At 37.0% G+C, this 20,629-nt stretch overlaps 1 protein-coding gene across 1 annotated transcript in view; it reads left to right on the forward strand.

Annotated features, from left to right (window-relative positions):
* Window positions 1–514: 514 nt before the first annotated feature.
* The window catches only part of lamb1b (laminin, beta 1b), a 30,790-nt gene continuing 10,675 nt past the window's right edge, over window positions 515–20,629 (forward strand). Inside the window, exons 1-23 of the mRNA XM_065274763.2 lie at window positions 515–667; window positions 1,302–1,492; window positions 2,788–2,920; window positions 5,485–5,558; window positions 5,706–5,894; window positions 6,010–6,073; window positions 6,371–6,570; window positions 6,649–6,769; window positions 7,434–7,622; window positions 7,765–7,941; window positions 8,089–8,201; window positions 8,311–8,390; window positions 8,488–8,623; window positions 9,093–9,251; window positions 9,373–9,494; window positions 11,595–11,715; window positions 15,518–15,707; window positions 17,047–17,190; window positions 17,336–17,567; window positions 17,921–18,084; window positions 18,165–18,389; window positions 18,690–18,904; window positions 19,526–19,622. Coding sequence (XP_065130835.1) covers window positions 634–667; window positions 1,302–1,492; window positions 2,788–2,920; window positions 5,485–5,558; window positions 5,706–5,894; window positions 6,010–6,073; window positions 6,371–6,570; window positions 6,649–6,769; window positions 7,434–7,622; window positions 7,765–7,941; window positions 8,089–8,201; window positions 8,311–8,390; window positions 8,488–8,623; window positions 9,093–9,251; window positions 9,373–9,494; window positions 11,595–11,715; window positions 15,518–15,707; window positions 17,047–17,190; window positions 17,336–17,567; window positions 17,921–18,084; window positions 18,165–18,389; window positions 18,690–18,904; window positions 19,526–19,622 — 3,370 coding nt within the window. The 5' untranslated portion in view covers window positions 515–633. The remainder of the gene's footprint in view (window positions 668–1,301; window positions 1,493–2,787; window positions 2,921–5,484; window positions 5,559–5,705; window positions 5,895–6,009; window positions 6,074–6,370; window positions 6,571–6,648; window positions 6,770–7,433; window positions 7,623–7,764; window positions 7,942–8,088; window positions 8,202–8,310; window positions 8,391–8,487; window positions 8,624–9,092; window positions 9,252–9,372; window positions 9,495–11,594; window positions 11,716–15,517; window positions 15,708–17,046; window positions 17,191–17,335; window positions 17,568–17,920; window positions 18,085–18,164; window positions 18,390–18,689; window positions 18,905–19,525; window positions 19,623–20,629) is intronic.

A 20,629-nucleotide genomic window follows, 5' to 3' on the forward strand; every position in this document is an offset into this window, starting at 1 on the left:
ATTCTGTAATAAATTGTTTCAAATCAAACACAAAATTAAGATTTAATTTTATATGAATGTCATTTTTATTTTGCCCAAGCAATAAGCAATCTGAATGCTTTATTCTAAATAAAGTTGTCATCTATCCAGAAATAACAGTTCAGTTTCAAGAATTACAATCAAAGGGGCGGTTTTTAAAACGCTGCGGTGACGCACGGAAAAAAGCTAAATCTCATAACGCGTTTTTAAAAGTTTAAACTATTTTACACTCATACGCATGTTAAATCTGTTAAAAAACGTATATATCATGAAACGAGCTGCCTACCTAGACAACATTTTGCCAGCAGCAGGCGTTCCTTCAGTTTACTTTTTCCGTTATGTTGGGTTGTGTACACATTCGTCAAAAGGACGGAGGACGTCTTAGCTAAACGGGTCTGCAGACTCCTTTTCGATGCCCAAAACTGCTAGCTAGTAAGGCAGCTCACAAAGTTTTGAGACACACCCTGAATTCAGAGAGGTTGTTCTACAGTACTGTGTACAGCTACACGAGACGAGTACCAGTGTTGTTTAATATCATGGGCGGGAGCTCTGCTTCTCCCACAATCTACACACAATAATTCAGCCCTGGGAAAATACGCTGGGAAAACAGCAATAATGTGGATATTCAGGATTGCAGCTCTTACGATATGTAAGTTATGTTTATAAATTTGTACTCAAACTTGATAAGTTACTGGTTTTTATGTTTGACGTATCATACGGTTTTTACTGAAACATTTGTCTTTTTACTTTACACATTGTCCACTTTTCTTCTGTTTACCAACTATTTTCATTTACTATTTAAACCATATGTTAGTTTAGATAATGTAAGATATTCTTCTGTTTTTGTCTGTAGCTGGGTTTTCCATGAAGGAAAGATATGTTTACTATAAAGGGATGTTTACTACTAGATGTCTATGCAATGTGATAGGATCCCTGTAAAATATGATGATGTATATATCTATTGACGTTTGGTATTATGTATGCCACACTAAATTAGCATAAGTTAATAAGTGTTCCCATATGATCTTAATTTCAGTAATTGACAACAGACTAATGTAAGCAATAGCTAAACCTTTTAGGCACAGCTTACACATTGTTTCAATTATAACACTTAACACAATTAAATGGTAGTGAAATGTATAAGTTGCAATTTGTATATAATCTAAATCTTTGAACTACAGTAACATAATGTGACCGAATTAGAAACAATTTATTTTTAAGTCCACAATCTAATGGGTAAAATCAAGATTTCAGACCAGTATTTTATATTGTCTCTATTCTAGTTATTGATTTGCACGCCCTGGCACAAAATCCTGATCACAATGATGTGTGTACTGAGGGGAGTTGCTACCCCGCTACGGGTGATCTGCTGATTGGGAGAGCACATCGACTTAAAGTCTCTTCCACCTGTGGACTGAAGTGGGAAGAGTCATTCTGCGTTGTGGGCCAGTTAAAGACACATGGCGAAAAAAAGGTTTTGTACCACAAAAGTCAGACTTTGTATTAAGAATGAATAAATATTAAAAAATGCTTTGGGTCAAAAAGGGACTAACCCATAATCTAACCCATAATGGGTTGTTTTAACCCAAAAGCTGGGCTATTTTAACCCATTGTTGTGTCAAATATAAAAAACTTTGGATTAACTGTAACCGCTGGGCTTGTCCCTTTTTGCCCCAATAGGGGCAGTTTACCGGACAGGGTTTAGATTAATCCAGGACTAGGCCTTAGTTATATGAGGATATTTAAGTAGTTTCGCAAACATACCTTACAAAAAACAATACTGGTGTGCACCTTGAGACAAAACTATGGCACTAATATATGTTAAGATATGTCAGTGCAAGGTGTTTGTAAATGATGGCAGCTCAAACGTGCATTTTAATATGGGACTAGGATTAGTCCTGTCCGGGAAACTGCCCCATACAGAGAGTTATGATTTTGGGGTGAAGCTATAGTTTAATATAAATATACTTTTTAGTCGCATCTTAAATATAATGCATGCAAACTGAAGACATTACTTTTTGATCGTAGATAACTCTTTTATGGTGTTGGATGGGATAAACAATGTTCTCTTTGATCGCCCACGTTTACAGTCACTGTCAAAAAAACAATCATATCTCTGTTTGGAAAAAATGTGAATGTGTGGTGGGAGGGAGGTTGAATAAGGACTCTTCTTATAGGAACACAGATCCCCAGGGCACTGTTTCGACCATTAAACTATCTGTTGCACATCCTTTGATTTATCTGCATAATATATTGAACACTAATATGCTCTACTGCGAGAAAGCCCAAGCTAATGCAAATGTAAAAAAAATGTGTGGTCTACTATATATCCCTATAGATCTGACTGAGCATATATTGCACTAATAAACAGCTCATCCCATTACTATCAAACTTTTGACAGTCCTTCTTTAATGGACCCCTTTTCTTTGAAAAATGTTGAAAAGTTTGAACGCAGTACGCAGATATTGATTTAGTGACTGTTTTCCCAAAGATATTTTTATATTGGCAAGTTCATGTACTGAATTGCTGTACATTTTATATGTGAGTTTTATGTGTGTTTAATGCTCTCATTTGTAAGTTGGTTAAGATAAAATGTAAATGTGTTCATGTAAGGGAGAAAATCTGCAGTTGGAGGGTGGGATAAAAACAGGTGCATTTCCAAAACATCTGGATTCCCACTGCATGAACGTACTTTGCCAATCCCCAAAAGACTGTATGTTTTTCACAGATTTATCTAACATCTGCATTTTTTTATCTGTCTATCATCAGGAAGATGAATGTTTTAAATGCGATTCCAGACGGATATACAATGAGTTTACAAGTCCCAACAGCCATACTATTGAGAATGTGGTGACAGGCTTTACTCCTAACCGCCTTAAAACCTGGTGGCAGTCTGAGAACGGTACAGTATGTTTGTATGTAAATCCAGCCAATACACATGACATGAAAAACATACGCCTAAAGCAAATGTACGATCTCTTTAAAGAGAAAATCAATACAGTATTTATTTAAATAAATCATAAAAGTCTCATAAGCATTTATTTTAAATCACAAATGTAATTTTTAATAACCTGATAAAACACAATTGCAATTGTTCTCATGTCATCAGTCCTGAAGGAATTTCACTGGATGAACATTAGACACGAAAGAAGCTTGAATTGAGAGAAAATAAGTAAGAGATATATAATGGTGATTTATGAAAAAGCTAACAGGAAGTATTGGGAACAAATAAGAGTTGAGTGCAGCTGCTGGGCGTGGGAAAACAGCTGGCTCTCTCCCTAGTGACCAGCCTCTATAGCAGTCATGCGAATGTACTGAAATCATGGGTGTAGCATACCACCAATTTTGGGAATTTATGACTTGGATGCTTTATTTGGCATTGTATTTCACTTGCATCACACCCTCTCCATCTGAATTAAAAAGTAAATACTTGCATGAAATGTGCAACTTATAAGGAGGAAAACTCTTTTATTTTATTTGTAAATGTGAAACAGTGTTTATATCAAAATGTCAAAGTTAGCATATTTTGGAAAGAAAAACAACATTTATTGATGTTAATACCAGCTTTGTGAGAATATACAATACATATACAAACACACACTCACTGCGGTTTTCAGAAGAATGTGAAAAGGTTTTTGTTACAAAATAGGATTTTTGTACATATTTGCTGTAGTATTAAACCTCTTTCAGACATATTAACTTCACTTAACTTTAAACATTATCCAGACCATTCAACAGGTTTTCTCAGATCTTATATTTTCATATCTTTTTCAAAAATACATTGTTTTATGAATCTGCCAGTTTTAAATTTAAAGAAAAAGTGGACTTGGATGAAAGTTTCAACTTCTATAAGTTAAATTATATTTACATAGTACATTGAGCTCTTTTGGACAGTTTGAACCAATTGATCACATTTTAAATACATACCGGCTTTTATAAAAGGATCTAAAGTTTATACTCCAGTCTACGATACACATTTTTATAAAATTAAATTAAAGACGCACGTTTCCATGCTTATGCGCCTCACCCAAAATTAAAGCAGCTCTATGTAACATTGACAAACTGCAGTCTAAATTCAAAATATTGGAAAAGTTTTCAATACCTATCGGGTTGCCAGACACATACAGGAGCGCAACTGACGATGAAAAGCGTAAAATTATCTTCTCATTTTTATGTTTGCAATGTTTTTTTGCTCATCTGGAGCTCATTTCGGAGGTTGTGTCCACGGGACCATTATAAACCATTGCGGTCTCATTTAAAGGGACAGTTCACCCAAAAATGAAAAATTATGTACTCACTCTCATGTTGTTAAAAGCCAAGATAAAAAGATATTTTGAGGAATGTTTGTAACTAAACCATCCATGAGCCCCATTCACTTATTCTTTTTTAATCACTATGGAAGTGAATGGGGCTCATGATCGGTTGGTTACAAACATTCCTCAAAATGCAACTGTGATAACTGACAATCGAGTTGTCGAAATACACTATTGGGTAAACGTAACATGTTTCATAAATATCTACGAATATATTATATCAGTAAAAACCTACATACAGTCAGAAACCTAAATACAGCTCCTCAGCTAGTGGCTAAACTGACCACTGGAACAAATACCTTGTCGAAAATAACAAATATTTCAGTGTCCTAAAGACAAGGGAAACTGCGAGTGTAAATCACAGCTGTAATAAGAGAGGTTTGGCAGCCAGGCAAGAATGTAATGATCTGCAGCGAACATTGTATACATTAATTTTACACAGTAACATTAGCTGAGTGCAATGTTTGATATGATTTAAAGGGAAAAAAATTGATAATTTATTCACCTGAAGTCACTCGGGTTAAATATGTCCATCCTTTTTCATACAAACACATATTTAGATATTTTTGAAAATGTAATCCACACGGGGGATGAAAAAAGGCCTTTTAAGGGTAATCTCGGCGTTATCGGAAGCTAGTTATTTTTGTTTGTAAAGTTTTAAATATTTATATTTCTCTTACAAAATTGCTTCGATTACCCTTAAAAGGCCTTTATTTATTACCCGGAGCCGTGTGGATTACTTTTGCGAAGGATGTATGCACATTCTTTGGACCTGAATGAGCGGACCCCATTATTCATTTATTATAAAGATTGGAAGAGCTAGGACATTTTGAAAAATATCTGAATATATGTTTGCATGTAAAAGGATGGATATATTTAACATGAGTGGCTTCAGGGTTAGTAAATCATGGAGTAATTTTCATTTTGGCCAAACTATCCTTTTAAACTAAGGTAATTTACTTATTTATTTTGCTTGTTATCAGAAGTAATCTACCTTATAAGGACCCTGTTATTGATTCTTTGTGGAAGTCTACCGCTAGTTAACTTTGGGCCACCATTTGTTTATGTTGTTGCTGCTGAAACTGTCTATACTACATAAAGTTACATAAGCCTAATCCCTGTTTTCCTGACCTCAATTATTTCTTTTCATCAGGAGTTGAAAATGTGACCATTCAGGTGGATTTTGAGGCTGAATTTCACTTCACACACCTCATCATGACTTTTAAGGTGAGACAGACAAACTAAATATGCACTGAACCAGGACACTCTCTTGAGGAATGTAGAACATGCATGTAGTCGTGTTTGAAGTGCTTCTTAAAGTCCGCCATCTTTCTAAATCTGAACCCGATGTGTTCATTTTTTACTGATGCACAGACGTTTCGGCCTGCCGCCATGGTAATTGAGCGTTCGGCAGATTTTGGCCAGACCTGGCAGGTGTACCGTTACTATGCCTACATTTGCGAAGACACGTTTCCACACGTCCCAAAAGGGCCAATCAGAAAAGTGGATGATGTCATTTGTGACAGCCGTTACTCTGACATTGAGCCGTCATCAGAAGGAGAGGTGTGTAGTACATATAGGCCAGAATAAATTATTAAAATACACTCTTTTAATATTAAAATACTAATTAAAACTGTACACAATCCTCCATTTACCGTTATTGTGTGCTTTTGTGTAGGTCATTTTTAGGGCACTTGATCCTGCATTTGAGATCCCTGACCCTTACAGCCCACAAATTCAGAGTAAGTTATTATCATGTCAGTACAGTAACGCTTCTGTGTTATACGTATTTTTCATGTTTGAGGTGCTCATGCAAAACTATTGTATGTGGTGGTGATGCATAATAAAATGTTATCTATTTTACAGATGTAATAAATATTGTGACATTGTGGGACACAAATTGCATTTGGAAAACTCATATGCATAATAAGAACTTGACCATTATCATGACCCTTACCATCTTCCATATAGTTTTATAACCTTTATGAGTTATTTTAATATTTGGTTTGGTGTTTGTTTGTGTGTGTTTGTGAATGTAGGTCTTTTAAAGATCACAAACCTGCGCGTACGAATGTTGAAGCTACACACTCTAGGTGACAATCTGTTTGATGATCGAGAGGAGGTGCGACAGAAATATTATTACGCTCTTTACGACATGGTCGTCCGTGGCAACTGTTTCTGTTACGGCCATGCCTCTGAATGTGCGCCAGTCGGCAATGAGCCAAGAGATGAGGGCATGGTGAGTAAACACAACAACAAACATTTCTCAACCAGATTCTTCCAGGATGATACATATTGTGTGTGTGTATGTGTGCAGGTTCATGGTCATTGCATGTGTAATCACCACACGACTGGACTGAACTGTGAGGTGTGTAAGGACTTTTACCAAGATCTGCCCTGGAAACCAGCGGAGGGAAGCAACACAAATGCATGCAAGAGTATGAATACATTTTTATCTACAGTGATTGAAAGTGAAATCAAGGTATACCTTTATCAGTGTGTGTATTCCCTGGTAATCAAACCTAAACCGAATAACATTTGTTAAGATTTAATAACGTTATATTACATTGCAATACATTACATTTCAATGCGGTACATTACATAAGATTTAATATAAACCCAGTTTTCTTTTAATGAATGTTTATATGACAAACATAGATACATCTTAAAGGGACACTCCACTTTTTTAAAAATATGCTCATTTTCCAGCTCCCCTAGAGTTAAACATTTGATTTTTACCGTTTTGGAATCCATTCACTTGATCTCCGGGTCTGGCGCTACCACTTTTAGCATAGCTTAGCACAATCCATTGAACTTGACTCTTCTGTAGTTACATTGTGTACTAATCAAGGACTTTGCTGCTGTAACATGGCTGAAGGAGGCGCAATGATATTAGGCAGTGCCCGAAAATAGTCCCCTGCTATTGATAGTTACCAAGGGGACTATTTTCGGCTCCTGCGTAATAACGTATAGTATGGTATATCCTACCGTATAGTATGGAATTATGGAAGGCAATTTCGGATGCATGATTGTTAACTAATTTATCAGTTAGGGGAACATTAAATAAAAACCGACCGTTTTAACTTTCTCTTTTTGTCTCAGAATGCGAGTGTAACCGCCACGCAGATTCCTGTCACTTTGACATAGCAGTGTATCATTCATCTGGGAACGTGAGTGGTGGTGTTTGTGATGATTGTAAGCACAACACGCAAGGTCAATGGTGCGAGAGCTGCAAACCCTTCTATTACAAGCACCCTAAGAGAGACATCAGAGACCCCAACATCTGTCAACGTAAGTGAAATGCATTATGAAATGTAGTCGAGTAATAATTTCGATATTATGCTTTGGAATGTAGTGAAGTAAAAGTTTTCTAAAGAAAAATGTACTTAAGTAGAGAAAAAAATACTTTACTACTCTCCACATTTGTGTTTAGCTTGTGACTGTGACCCCACGGGCTCCCTAAATGGAGGCTTATGTGACAGCGCTACAGATGTACTGAGAGATACGATTGCCGGACAGTGTCGTTGCAAACCTAATGTTGAGGGACAACGCTGTGACCAGTGTAAAAAGGGACATTACGGCCTTAGTGATAACCCACTAGGCTGTCTGCGTCAGTAAACACACACACACACAGATCTGCACTTTTGTACATTCTTTCACAGCTTTGAACTCTGAAACATTTCCTTTTTTGTCTATTAATAGTGTATATAATTGTATTTGTCTTTTTCTTTCTTTTGTGTGTGTTTAATGGACACAGCTTGCAGCTGTAACCCTCTAGGCACCCTCTCAGCAGGATCTCCCTGTGATATACAGACAGGAAGCTGTTATTGCAAACGTCTTGTCACTGGACAAAACTGTCACCGGTGTTTGGTGAGAATGTTTATAACAATACACTTGGATGACAATGGGAATACTACATACTGTATACATACTGCATTATTGCAGAAATGCCATCCTTTAACTTAATCTTCACTTTCAGCCTGAGCACTGGGGTCTTAGTCATGATAAGGACGGCTGCAGACCATGTGACTGTGACATTGGCGGGGCTTTGAATAATAAGTAAGAATCAATCATTGACCCATACAGTATTTTTATAATGTATATATATAAATAGAATAAAAAAATTAACAGATATATAAAATTTTCCAATTTCTAGTTGTTCTCAAGAGACAGGACAGTGTGTATGTAAGGAGCACATGTTTGGCAGACGTTGTGACCAGGTGCATTCTGGGTACTACTTCGCTGGAATTGACTTCTACACTTATGAAGCAGAGGACGCTTCTTATGGGCCGGTATTTGAGCTCTGCATACTTTTAAAGCAATATCCCGAGTTTAGTATAAGTTATTAGTTAGTTTATATCTCGGTTTGTAAAAGTAAAGAAAAACTAAGCAAAATTGTGTTACTATAAATACCAAAAAAGGATTCGAAAGTATTGTTTGCTGACTACAGCTGAATTACATTTAATGCTTTTAACCAACGCTATCTCTTGGCAATTTCGTACGTATTTTACGAGGTGGCTAATTCGTATTAATTCTTATGACTACATGCGTACATTTTTGTATAATTTGTCTTGATCCCTGTGATGTTGAGGTTAGGGGTTGGGGTATAAGACTCCTTTTATAAGACTTCCTATGTATTCCTACATGTGACATTTCATAGATGCTGTCCATATAGTTTCACTTAATTTGAATGAGATTCCAATAAGACAACAAACATTCGTTCATATAAGTGAATTCACTATATATATTTATTGTACACAGGCAGTGAAAATAGTCGAAAGACAATTCCCCCGGGATCGTTTACCCACTTGGACAGGTAGAGGATTTGTGAATGTACCAGAGGGAGAAACACTGCGCTTCTACATTTACAATTTCCCGCAGTCTATGGAATACAATTTAATGATCCGCTATGAACCACAGGTAAAAAACACACAAAAATTTCAACATACAGGATCTGCTACTTACAGTATCTATTGTACTACGTGACATACAATTACACACATATTTAAAGGACCATTCATATTTGTTTTCTTTATTGTAGTTGCCTGATGAATGGGAGCAAGTTGATGTGTTTTTGGAGCGCCCCACCACTGGTTACCCATCAGCCCACTGCACTTCTACAGATAATGATGAACAAAGCGTTTCACTGCATCCTGGATCCAGGTGAGTTTTGCTTGGAGGGTTTAATGCAGTGTTTAGTGTAGATTAGGGATGTGCGGATGTACACTACAGTGTAGAGTTAGTTAATTATTCATTATTCGTCTTCCCACATTTAAAGTTGCATTGTGTAAAAATATATATTGCAATATAATATACACAACAATGTTTTTTGTGGTGTATAATGACCTTAATTATTGAACTGTATTGTTTATATTACCTTATATAAGCCGTTTTTATCTACATCCACCTTACATGGAAGTCGCCATTTTGCACCGTCATGTTTCTACAGTAGTCATAAACAGACAAGCTGCTTTATAGAGCGCGTTTCGTCACTACATTGACATGTTTGTCCTGTGGGGGCAACAATAGCTTCTCTATGTGCTTCGAAAGGGAGTAGTGAGCTTTGGACTATTGCTATTGGTTGCAATTCGCAATCTCACTGCTAGATGCCCCTAAAATCTACACATAGCACCTTTAAGAATAATAAATATCTCCGTCTGGCATGATTGCTTGGTAATTAGCATTGGTTTTCAGACTTTTAAAGGAACACACCCACATTTTGGGAATTTAGCTTATTCACCGTATCCCCCAGAGTTAGATAAGTCCATACATACCTTTCTCATCTCAGTGCGTGCTGTAACTATGTCTGACGCAGCCCCTGCTAGCTCAGCTTAGCACAAAGACTGGAAGTGAATGGCAAACATTTTCCTATTTATGTGTTGTGATTTGTATAGTCAAACCGTGTACAAATAACAAGGTCATAAGAGACACAGCCATCTTTTAACAGTATACATACTGGGAACTATATTCTCTGAAGGTGAAGCACTGCTACTTGGGTGGAATGATTTACTCTCAGCACCTGAGAAGCCCCCTGAGTTTGGTCAGAGCTGTGCAAATCACTTCGCCCACGTACCAGTGCTTCGCCTTCTGAGAATATAGTTCCCAGTATGTATACTGTTAAAAGAAGGCTGTCTCATATGATCTTGTTATTTGTACACGGTTTGACTATACAAATCACAACACATAAATAATGTAAAAAAAAAGCAGTATGCTAGCTGGAGCCATTCACTTCCAGTCTTTGTGCTAAGCTAAGTTAGCCGGGTCTGTGTCAGACAGAGTTACAGCACGCACAGAGATGAGAAAGGCATGTATGGACTTATCTTACTCTGGAGGATACAGTGAATAAGCTAAATTCCCAAAATGTGGGAATTGTTCCTTTAATGGATTCAGCCTAAGAAATAATATTTCTGAATGGCCTGAGGGAGGGATTAAGCAAATTTGTTGCGAAAGTATTTGATGAACGTATAATACATGTCGAGAGCATTCGGTTAATGTCGTTATTTCATTTTTGACGGATGTGACAGTTTAGCAGCTTTTTCTGAACTCTTCTTTAGTTTATTTTGAAATAGCGCACATGTAACTATGGGAATTTTGTTGTGACTAGATTCACTAAAAATCAAAATAAAGTTGCCATATAAACCTATTTGTTAAATATTTATAATTTTATTGGGAAAAATGCTTTTTAAACAGTATTGAAGGAATCCTGTCCATACTAAGCTAATTTTGGTTGCTTTTTCCTTTTTATGTGGTCTACATTATCCATAGATTTTATTTGTAATGAAAGAAATGTATATATTGAGAGAGATCGATTCATATTTTTGTCAATAAAAAATGTCAAACATTTAAGCACATCCCTTAATGTTTTATTGAAGTGACCCTAACCTTTTTAGACCCTAATTTTTTATTGAAGTGACCCAAAATTGACTAGTTAAGGTTGCCTGAAAAGCCATGAACTCAAAAGAGTTTAGTCGATATGTGTTTTAGCTTTGAGGCTATCTCTATAAGCAAGTGGAAATCATAAATTGTGATTGCAGACAGTCACTTTTAGCAAATGTCTTTACCAGGAAGCAGACTCATAAGAAGTTATAAAATAAATACATTTTTATTTAGATTCAGAAGCTATTTAAAATAAGAATGACACTTTCACCTGCAACCAAACAGCAAGAAGCAAATCATGCTTTGCTTAATTGTTCAAGATTTGTTGATGGGTCAGACCCATTGCAAATTTATAGTGTGTTTGTTTGTTTTGGGTGTATGTTTCAGATATGTGGTTGTTCCTGATTCATTGTGTTTGGAAAAGGGTCAAAACTACACAGTGAAAATTGACTTTCCACTGTACTCATCATACAGCTACCACTCAGCTCCACACACACTTGTTGATTCAGTAAGTAAACCCTTATAATACAAATGAAGAGCTCAGATGCAAAACTCGCTTAGTGAGTCTAGAAAGACTTTATTTTTTATCAGACTTTTATGAATGAATTCTGCCCAAAAAAGATATTTCTGAATGGCCCGATGGCGGCATTAAGCAGATTTGACGTGAAAGTATTTGCTTAACATACTGGGCTTTGTTCCCAAAAGCATTGTAAGCCTAAGTAGATCTTAAAAGCGATTTTACGAATGATCTTAGACTCTCAGGCTGTTTCCCAAAAGCATAGTAACTAAAGTAGTACTTGAAAGTGATCGTAGATCTACGAGCACTCTGAAGTAATGGTTAATCCATAAATGCATCATAAGGTGATAATTACAAGGGCACCTGCAGGACAAATCGCACCTTTACTCCTGTAATGTAATGTTTTAAATGTATATTAATTAATTGGGTTCTTCATTGGTTATTTGTTTAAATTAATTTAATATAAACAATCAAAAAAGAAATCAAAATGACTGAGCATAAATTATTAAAGAAGGAAAATATATTTAGTAAAATATTTGTGAAAGTTACAACAAAAAAATGGATGAATGCTTGCTGTCAATTACTGCTACGTTTTATCAACAATAAAAATGCTGTTTTGAATGGAAATGGCATCTGATAAAAAATTAATTAAAGTTTTTTTAGGCTTTTATAATGTTCACACATCACACGCTGCCTTTCATCTATTTCACTATATCCAGAATGCAATACGTAAAGAAACTAAATACCTAAATTGTAGAGAAACTTAGCTCTAAACCTCAATTTATTCTCTGATTGTAAGGTTCAAATTGACCATAAGGTTGGGGTGGGGCGATCCTCTTTTTTCATTACCGATCCGATTTCGATAACTGAATTCTGAGTATCGACCGAACCCGATCCAATTCTAGTATTTTTCTTGATCCATTTAGAATTGTGTGTGCGCGCGCGTGTGTGTGTGTGTGTGTGTGTGTGTGTGTGTGTGTGTGTGTGTGTGTGTGTGTACACACACATATATATATACACAAACATATACACACAAAATCAGAAGAATATCATGTCAAATGTAAAATGAGATACAAGTTAAAAGAATGTAAGTGTTCAGATGATTAAAATATGGTTATTGTGTGTGTTTGTGTGTGTATGACGCGTTTTATTCACCGCTTCTCCAGTGTATTAACTCCGCGAGCACCAGACCATTGAGTTTTTGTGACCTTAAATATCTTCATATATGCAACTGTTTTTCGCATAAAGCTGTTGAATATATTAGGAAGACTTTGAATATAGTGTATAAATATGTTTATGGTGCTTTTATAATAGTCTGACTTTTCTATAGCATGACAGTGAGTACGTTTACATGCACAGAATAAGCAGATAACTATTAAAAAATCTGCTTATTATAGAAAACTGTTTTCATGCGTTTACATGCAAATCAATAAGCCGGCTATGCAGTCAACTGCGTTTACATGCACTGTAAAAAAATTCCGTAGAAATTTCAATGTTATTGCAGCTGGGTTGCCGGTAATTTACCGTAGATTTACATTTATGTTATTTACTGGTAAGAGTTTGTTCAAAGTTAAATAAATTTCAAATATTAACAAGTCTTTATCTTTACAGAATAAAACTATTCAATAACAGCCTCATGCAAAGCATTCTGGGAACCAGAAATCATCATCAACCTTTTTCTGTTTTTTGGTCCAGATTTTGTTTCCCAGAATGTTTTGCTTGATGCTGTTTTTTAGTTTTACTCTGTAAAGATAAAGACTTGTAAATGTTTAATTTTCATTCAACTTTGAACAAAATGTTGCCAGTAAAAAACATAAATGTAAATCTACGGTAAATTACCGGCAACTCAGCTGCAATTTCTACGGAATTTTTTTACAGTGTGGGACTTGAAGAATTATCAGTTTTCTCGCAGGCAGTGACGTCACCACCTATAGTACATAATAGTCGATCAAAAAGCCGACGGCATATCTGTCTTAAGCTATATTGTTGTATCTCTTCTCGTGTCTGCAGAACCTGTAAATGTAACATGAGCTTTTATTTTAACAGTTTCTCTGCCAACTGCTTTAGTCGAGCGGAGACTTTTATGCATTACTTTGCACTTACTTCCGCGTGTGACGTTTATCTTTCATACGCGGAGACAATGCGCACATGGACAAAACCGTGAGAAAGCCGGTTAAGGTGTTTACATGCCACGAGAAATCAGCGTAATGAGCAAAAAACTACCTGTGCCGATCAGTTTTTGCTTACGCCATTTATGGGCTTTCCCCGACTAAAGAAAACCGATTTACGCGTTTACATGACCCCACGTGTTATCAGTTTAATAAGCATAATCGGCGTAAGACTGTGCATGTAAACGCACTCAGTAACAACCACAAGTAATGCACAGTATCGGATTTGGATCGGCCCCGTCATTACGATATTCGATCCAGCAAAAACGGTCCGGATCGACTTGATATCCGATCCAAAGTATTGGATCGGCCCACCCCTACTCAATATAAATATGTACGGTATGCATAGACAATTGTTGGTCAAGTAAAATTTTTGTTACACAGCAAGCCATAATAGTAAGTAAACATAGATAATACATGCACAGTGGGACGAGTCCTAACTAAATATGGAAAAAATATTTCTGTGTGTAAGAACTATGGAGATGAGAAGTAGGAATAAACTATAATCTTTTTATATAAACCATTAACAAAACAAACAGGCAGACTGGCAAGGAATAAACAACATTAACAAGACCAAACAATGACTGAACAAAGGCAAGGTTATATATACAAGACTAATGATAATTAAACAAGAAACAGGTGAGGATAATATTCTGAACAAATGGGGAACAGGTGAAGAGGAACAAGAGGAACTGTGTCCAAAAGCTTAAGCAGCTGACTTGTTGCCTCGCTGCTTCATTAGACAACGACTTCGGCAGCATGAAGGCAGCTCAGAGAAATGCATTCGTACAGCCTTCTTATGTAATTCAGTTTGAAATATAAACAGAGAGCACATTTGTGATAACTAATCACATATTTGAAAACTACAATACTAATTTCTCACTAGAAATGCAATCAAAGGGTTTAAAGTGAAAAAATAACCTTATTTACACTAAATTTGTTCTGTAGCAATTTCTTGGCCACCATTTAATTTTTCAAACTCATCCAGGCTCAACCAATCATATTCCCTGCGCACGCCCACAGATAGATTTGTGGGACAAGACGATAAAGTTATCTCAGGAGGAGTCAGGAAGTAAATCAAACATTGGATTCGGACATGCCTTGATGCCTTCCTGCCTTGGAATGCTTTTGCATCTGAACTCTCAAATAAACACTACCTCTAAAGAAAACCTTTTGCGAAATAAAAGGTCATTATTGGTTTTCCTTTACAAGTTTAAATACCTGTAAGTAAGTCCCCACACATGTTTACAACACATGACAGACTTCTATTATTGGTAAAACAAAACGTGAAACTATTTAATTACTCTTAATACATAATGCAAAATTCTTCAGTTTTCGTTTTATTTATAAATTGTTTTCCAGTTGAGAATGTTCCTGATATCTTTAATAATTTTTTATTAGATTGAACTCAGATTTTGTTCCCAAAGTATAGCTATGTAAACACACGCTTGCACAAGGTGTGTAGACCTAACTTTGTGTCTGAAGCTGTTTGTTTATGTCTCTACAAAGTAATAAAGCGATGGCTTCCTTATGAGGACCAGCTCACTCCCGCAATTACAAAAATGATGATTGATGACTCAAACATGGTATATTCACACAAATGATGTGATCTATGACCTCTATAGATAGTGCTGCTGCCAGTTGTGCAAGATCTGGAGGTGTTTTCTGAGGAGTTGAAGCAGCAGGAGGACTGGGAGATGTTTCAGAAGTACCGCTGTATGGAACGCAGCATGAGTGTTATTAAAACCCCAATGACGGACATTTGCAGAGACTACATTTTCAGCATATCTGCACTAATGCACAACGGAGCTCTTGGTAACTTAATCCGATGATTAGTTAATCCAAATGTATTCATACTTATTTGCTTGGTTTAACAGGCAAGGCTTCAGCCTCAGACTAAAATGCAAGTTGAAAATATCTATATCCGTATTATTGTTTTGTCTCAATTTGTACACCAGTAATGTCTTTTTCTAAGGCATTTTTATAAAAGTGACTTAAATATATTTACTTAAAGGTGCAGTGTGTAATTTTTAGAAGGATCTCTTGACAGAAATGCAAAGTAATATACAAAACTATATTATCAGGGGTGTATAAAGACCTTTTATTATGAACCGTTATGTTTTTATTACCTTACAATGAGACGTTTTTATCTACATACATACACAGAGGGTCCCCTTATATGGAAGTCACCATTTTGTGCCGCCATGTTTCTACAGAAGCCCTTAATGGACAAACTTTTTTACTAAGTTGTCTCCAATGATGACATGTTTTTCCGGTGGCGGCTACCGTAGCTTTTCTATGCGTTTCAAAAGCGAGGGGTGAGCAGTGGACTGAGCTGTTGGTTGAAATTCGCAACCTCACCACTAGATGCCGCTAAAGTTTACACACAGCACCTTTAACTAAGGCAAAGTCCTGGCTTAAGCTAAGCCTTGTCTGTAAAACCAGGCCATTTAGTTTAAGATGAATCACTAAACTAGATAATCACATCTGATTCTTTTCTCTGCTTTATGTTTCATATCTTCTCCTATATCCTCTTGTGTGTCAGTCATTTATAATTTCATTGGCAGAATGTAGGTGTGACCTGTGTGGTCCTGCATATTTTTGTCACTGGTCTTAATAGGTCCTTTCCCACAGAGATTACGGAAATGATAATGTGTCCCAGGATTTGTCCCAGAATTGTATGATTTTGGTTTATTTAGACTGGCAGTGGTTTTCTGGAATCTGTGTGTGCTTTTCAGCAAGGATAGTGCAGAGCTACCTGGTCCTCAGTTTGCAGACATTTAACAAGAATCATAATTATGTAGAGTCGCACAGTAACTACATAGTTGCGACCACCACACATGCGTGCATCCTCTTTAAGACACACTCCTTACTGCATTTTTTCCTGCCTTTGTTCACACAGGATGCGTTCTGGGTTTGATCCTGGCATTGTTGCTAGAAACCCATTCCAGGATCAATCACACAGAAAGCAGTCTAGCAATTCTGTGGCAATATTCTGGGATCAACTCTCTGTATGAAAGGGGTTAATGTGACACCTCTGGGCTCAGTGAGCTTTGTTAAAAACTGCAAGTCTGTAGACAAATCTGTAAACACATTGAAGCACTTTTTTTTTCCTCTTTTATATCCATTGTCTCTCAATAATTTTCACTGGCAGAATGTAAATGTGACCCGCGGGGCTCTCTGAGCTCTGTTTGCGACTCTAGCGGTGGCCAGTGCGAGTGTCGACCCAATGTTTCAGGCAGGAATTGTGACAGCTGTGCTCCTGCAACCTATCTGTTCGGACCCTCAGGATGCAGATGTTAGTGAGATTCACGTATACACACACACGACGTTCATGCATTTGTCTTTAGATAATGTCTAGTTATGTGGAGAAATATATAATTGTGACATATATATTCCTTACAAAATAATAGTCGTATTTAACAAACGTTTTTCCTCCCCAGCATGTGACTGTGACCCGGTAGGCTCTCAGAACCCTTTCTGTGATGTCACCACGGGGCAGTGTTTGTGTGTGCAAGGGGCATATGGACGCCAATGTGCCAACTGTAAACCCAACCACTGGGGTTTTCCTCAGTGCAAACCCTGCTTCTGTAATGGGCACAGCGAGCATTGTCACCCACGTACGGGCGTGTGCCTGAACTGCAGAGGCTACACCACAGGCCACCAGTGTGAGAGGTGAGAAAGGATAACACAGGTTTTAAATGTTTGATATATATGATTTAAGGGACACTCCACATTTTTCAGCTCCTTTAGAATTAAACATTTGATTTTTACCATTTTGGAATACATTCAGCTGATCTTCGGGTCTGGTGGTACCACTTTTAGCATAGCTTAGCACAATCCATTGAATCTAATTAGACCATTAGCATCGCACTCAAAAATTACCAAAGAGTTTTAATATTTTTTCTATTTAAAACTTGACTCTTCTGTAGTTTGATTGTATACTAAGACAGACTGAAAATTTAAAGTTGCGATTCCATATGTTGGATAACCCTTTAACCCTTTATGTGCTAAAACTCTCTCCTCAGCTGTGCGATTGGTTACCATGGCAATGCTTTGCTGGGCTCTTCTGAGCCATGTCGTCCCTGTATGTGCCCTGACGGACCGGGGAGTGGCAGGCAGTTTGCTGACAGCTGTTACCAAAATCCAAACTCTGATCATTTGGTCTGCGTCTGTAACTCAGGCTACAAAGGTACAGTAAATCTAAAATCTAAAGTGGGCAATTTTTTTTTATTGACATAAAACAAATCCCACATCTGTTTTCCTCCCTAGGATCTAGGTGTGATGAATGCGCTTCTGGTTATCATGGTAACCCTCAGGTGCCAGGCGGGCGGTGCAGTCCTTGTCAGTGTAACAAAAATATTAACATGCAGGACCCTAATTCTTGCGATGCCCGCACTGGTGTCTGTCTCAAATGCCTGTTTCATACCGATGGGGATGCTTGCCAGTATTGTAGTCGTGGTTACTATGGAGACGCCCTTACACAGAATTGCAACAGTGAGTGTGCTACATGCCGTCAGGTGTATATAATATAATGTTTATAATGTATATAATGGTTAATGTTTATACATAATTAAAAATATATATATATATATATATCTTTAAAGCACATAGTAAAGAACCACATGAAAAAGTGTATTTGCATATCCTACTTTTATATGTGGATTGTACTGTATATATAGTTTTTTGATCTGTTCACCATCAGTCTTTACATTTGTTTGGAGCTCTAATTTCAGTGTGTGGACATTTATACATTTCTTATGATTTGATCTTTTTTCTGTGTAATCTTACAATCAGAGTGTATGTGCCATCACGTGGGCACTTCTAGACACAGCTGTGCCGACAGTCTGTGCGATTGTAACAGGGCTAGCGGGCAGTGCCATTGCCTGCCTGGGGTAGAGGGTCAGCAGTGTGACCGCTGTGTGCCCAACACATGGAACATCAACAGTGGAAACGGATGCCAACCCTGCAACTGCCACCCTGAACACTCCTACGGTTCATCCTGTGACCTGGTATGAACACATTCACATAAGAATCTATTGACATCTGTTTATAACATTTTATAGCATGTAAACAGGGTCCAAAACATGTCAGACCACATTATGAGGGAGTCGGAAAAGAATTTGTGGTGTAATAGTTAATACATCCTGATACGAAATCTCTTTTAATCTTGCGTTGAGTTAAAATAAGGTTTTTAAGCTTTGCTTTTTAAGGCCATAGCACCGAGATGCGAGGAGTTTATTGTTTTTCAAGGAGTTATTATTATTATTTATACTTGTTAAAGAAAACAACAGTCCAGTTTAAAAAATAAAAATAATAATGCACACATGGCAAAAACAAGTTTGGTTTGTCTCACAACGACATGCAGTGAGACAGATCACATGAAGGACTTTTGAGTGTAAAAGTGTGCCAATTTATGGTGCCTTATCAACATGAAAATTAATAATGTATGTAATAACTTAATCAATGAGAGTCTTCCCTGAAAATTAAATCATGTGTGGTCACAGAAGAGTTTTTAAAACACATTAATGCAAGGTGTAAAAGGTAATCTGACCAATTCACTAATTGACAAAATCAGTTATAAGTCAATTCAAACTTAACACTATTTTCCTTTTATGTTTGGTTTTTTTAAGCTGTCTGGTCAGTGTGCTTGCAAGGCCGGTTTTGGAGGCAGGACTTGCGATGAGTGTAGAGACTTATTCTGGGGCGATCCTGAGGTCAAATGCTACGGTGAGTCTAACATGCCACATGTAAGTACAAAGTAAACTTACACAAGGAAATGTCAGCTCATTGTTAGGGAAGCTTTTGTAAAGCATTGCTTATTCTTGGACCTCTTTACCAATATTTACGAAAGGCATCCTTGACCTTCATGCTCGCTTGTTTTAGTTATTTGCTCGTATGACCTTCTAGGTATTACTGTAAACAATGAGTATGGATTTGGGTGGTTAGCTTGTAGTTGTTGTAACTACATTATCTGGAGGGAAATGCCTTTTTTATTATTGAAGGTTATTCTAAAGTGACAAACTGTGACATTACATTGCTAAATTTTTTGTGTAATGCAATGTTTGCATGGTCCATGCTTCAAAAAGCACATTATTTTCCACATGCCCGCCATTCTGAAACTCGTCGATTTGTACAAAGCTCATTAAAAGCGCTGTGTAATCTGATTGCCAGCTATCCAGTGCATTTACAAGTTGGCTAATTCTAATTAATTCATACGACCACATTCGTAAGTTTTTGTACGATGAATTCATACGAATGAGCCAACTCATAAAATATGTATTAATTCTCGTGGGATTGGGCGAACACTTCAAGATCGTGACGGAAATGTGGCGCTCCTTACCATATTCAGAGGTTTCGCTCCCAACAGCCCGAATCTGATCCATAAAATGCAGATGACCAAGCTGATTGATCAAGTTTGCAAGTGTGGCTTGAGCAGAACTTAACAGATTGGTACAGTAAGGATATTAAAACATAGAACTAGGGCAGGAACGATATATCGCGTGTCCCATTAAAAAAAGGCCTGGCTAAAATCGATACTGATTTGTTGCATCGCGATTCTGTGTTTCATGGATGGGTGTGTCCAGTTGTGCGACAAAGTTGAGAAATTTTTAACTTTATGCAAATCATGAGCGACATTCGGGAGCGACTACCAATGAGATCGAAGCAGGAGAGTTCATGCATCCATCTCTTGTCATTTACTGGACTGAACGTTACTCATTTGTTTATGACAACTA

The sequence above is a fragment of the Paramisgurnus dabryanus genome, chromosome 1 (assembly GCF_030506205.2).
Source record: "Paramisgurnus dabryanus chromosome 1, PD_genome_1.1, whole genome shotgun sequence".
Lineage (NCBI taxonomy): Eukaryota > Metazoa > Chordata > Actinopteri > Cypriniformes > Cobitidae > Paramisgurnus > Paramisgurnus dabryanus.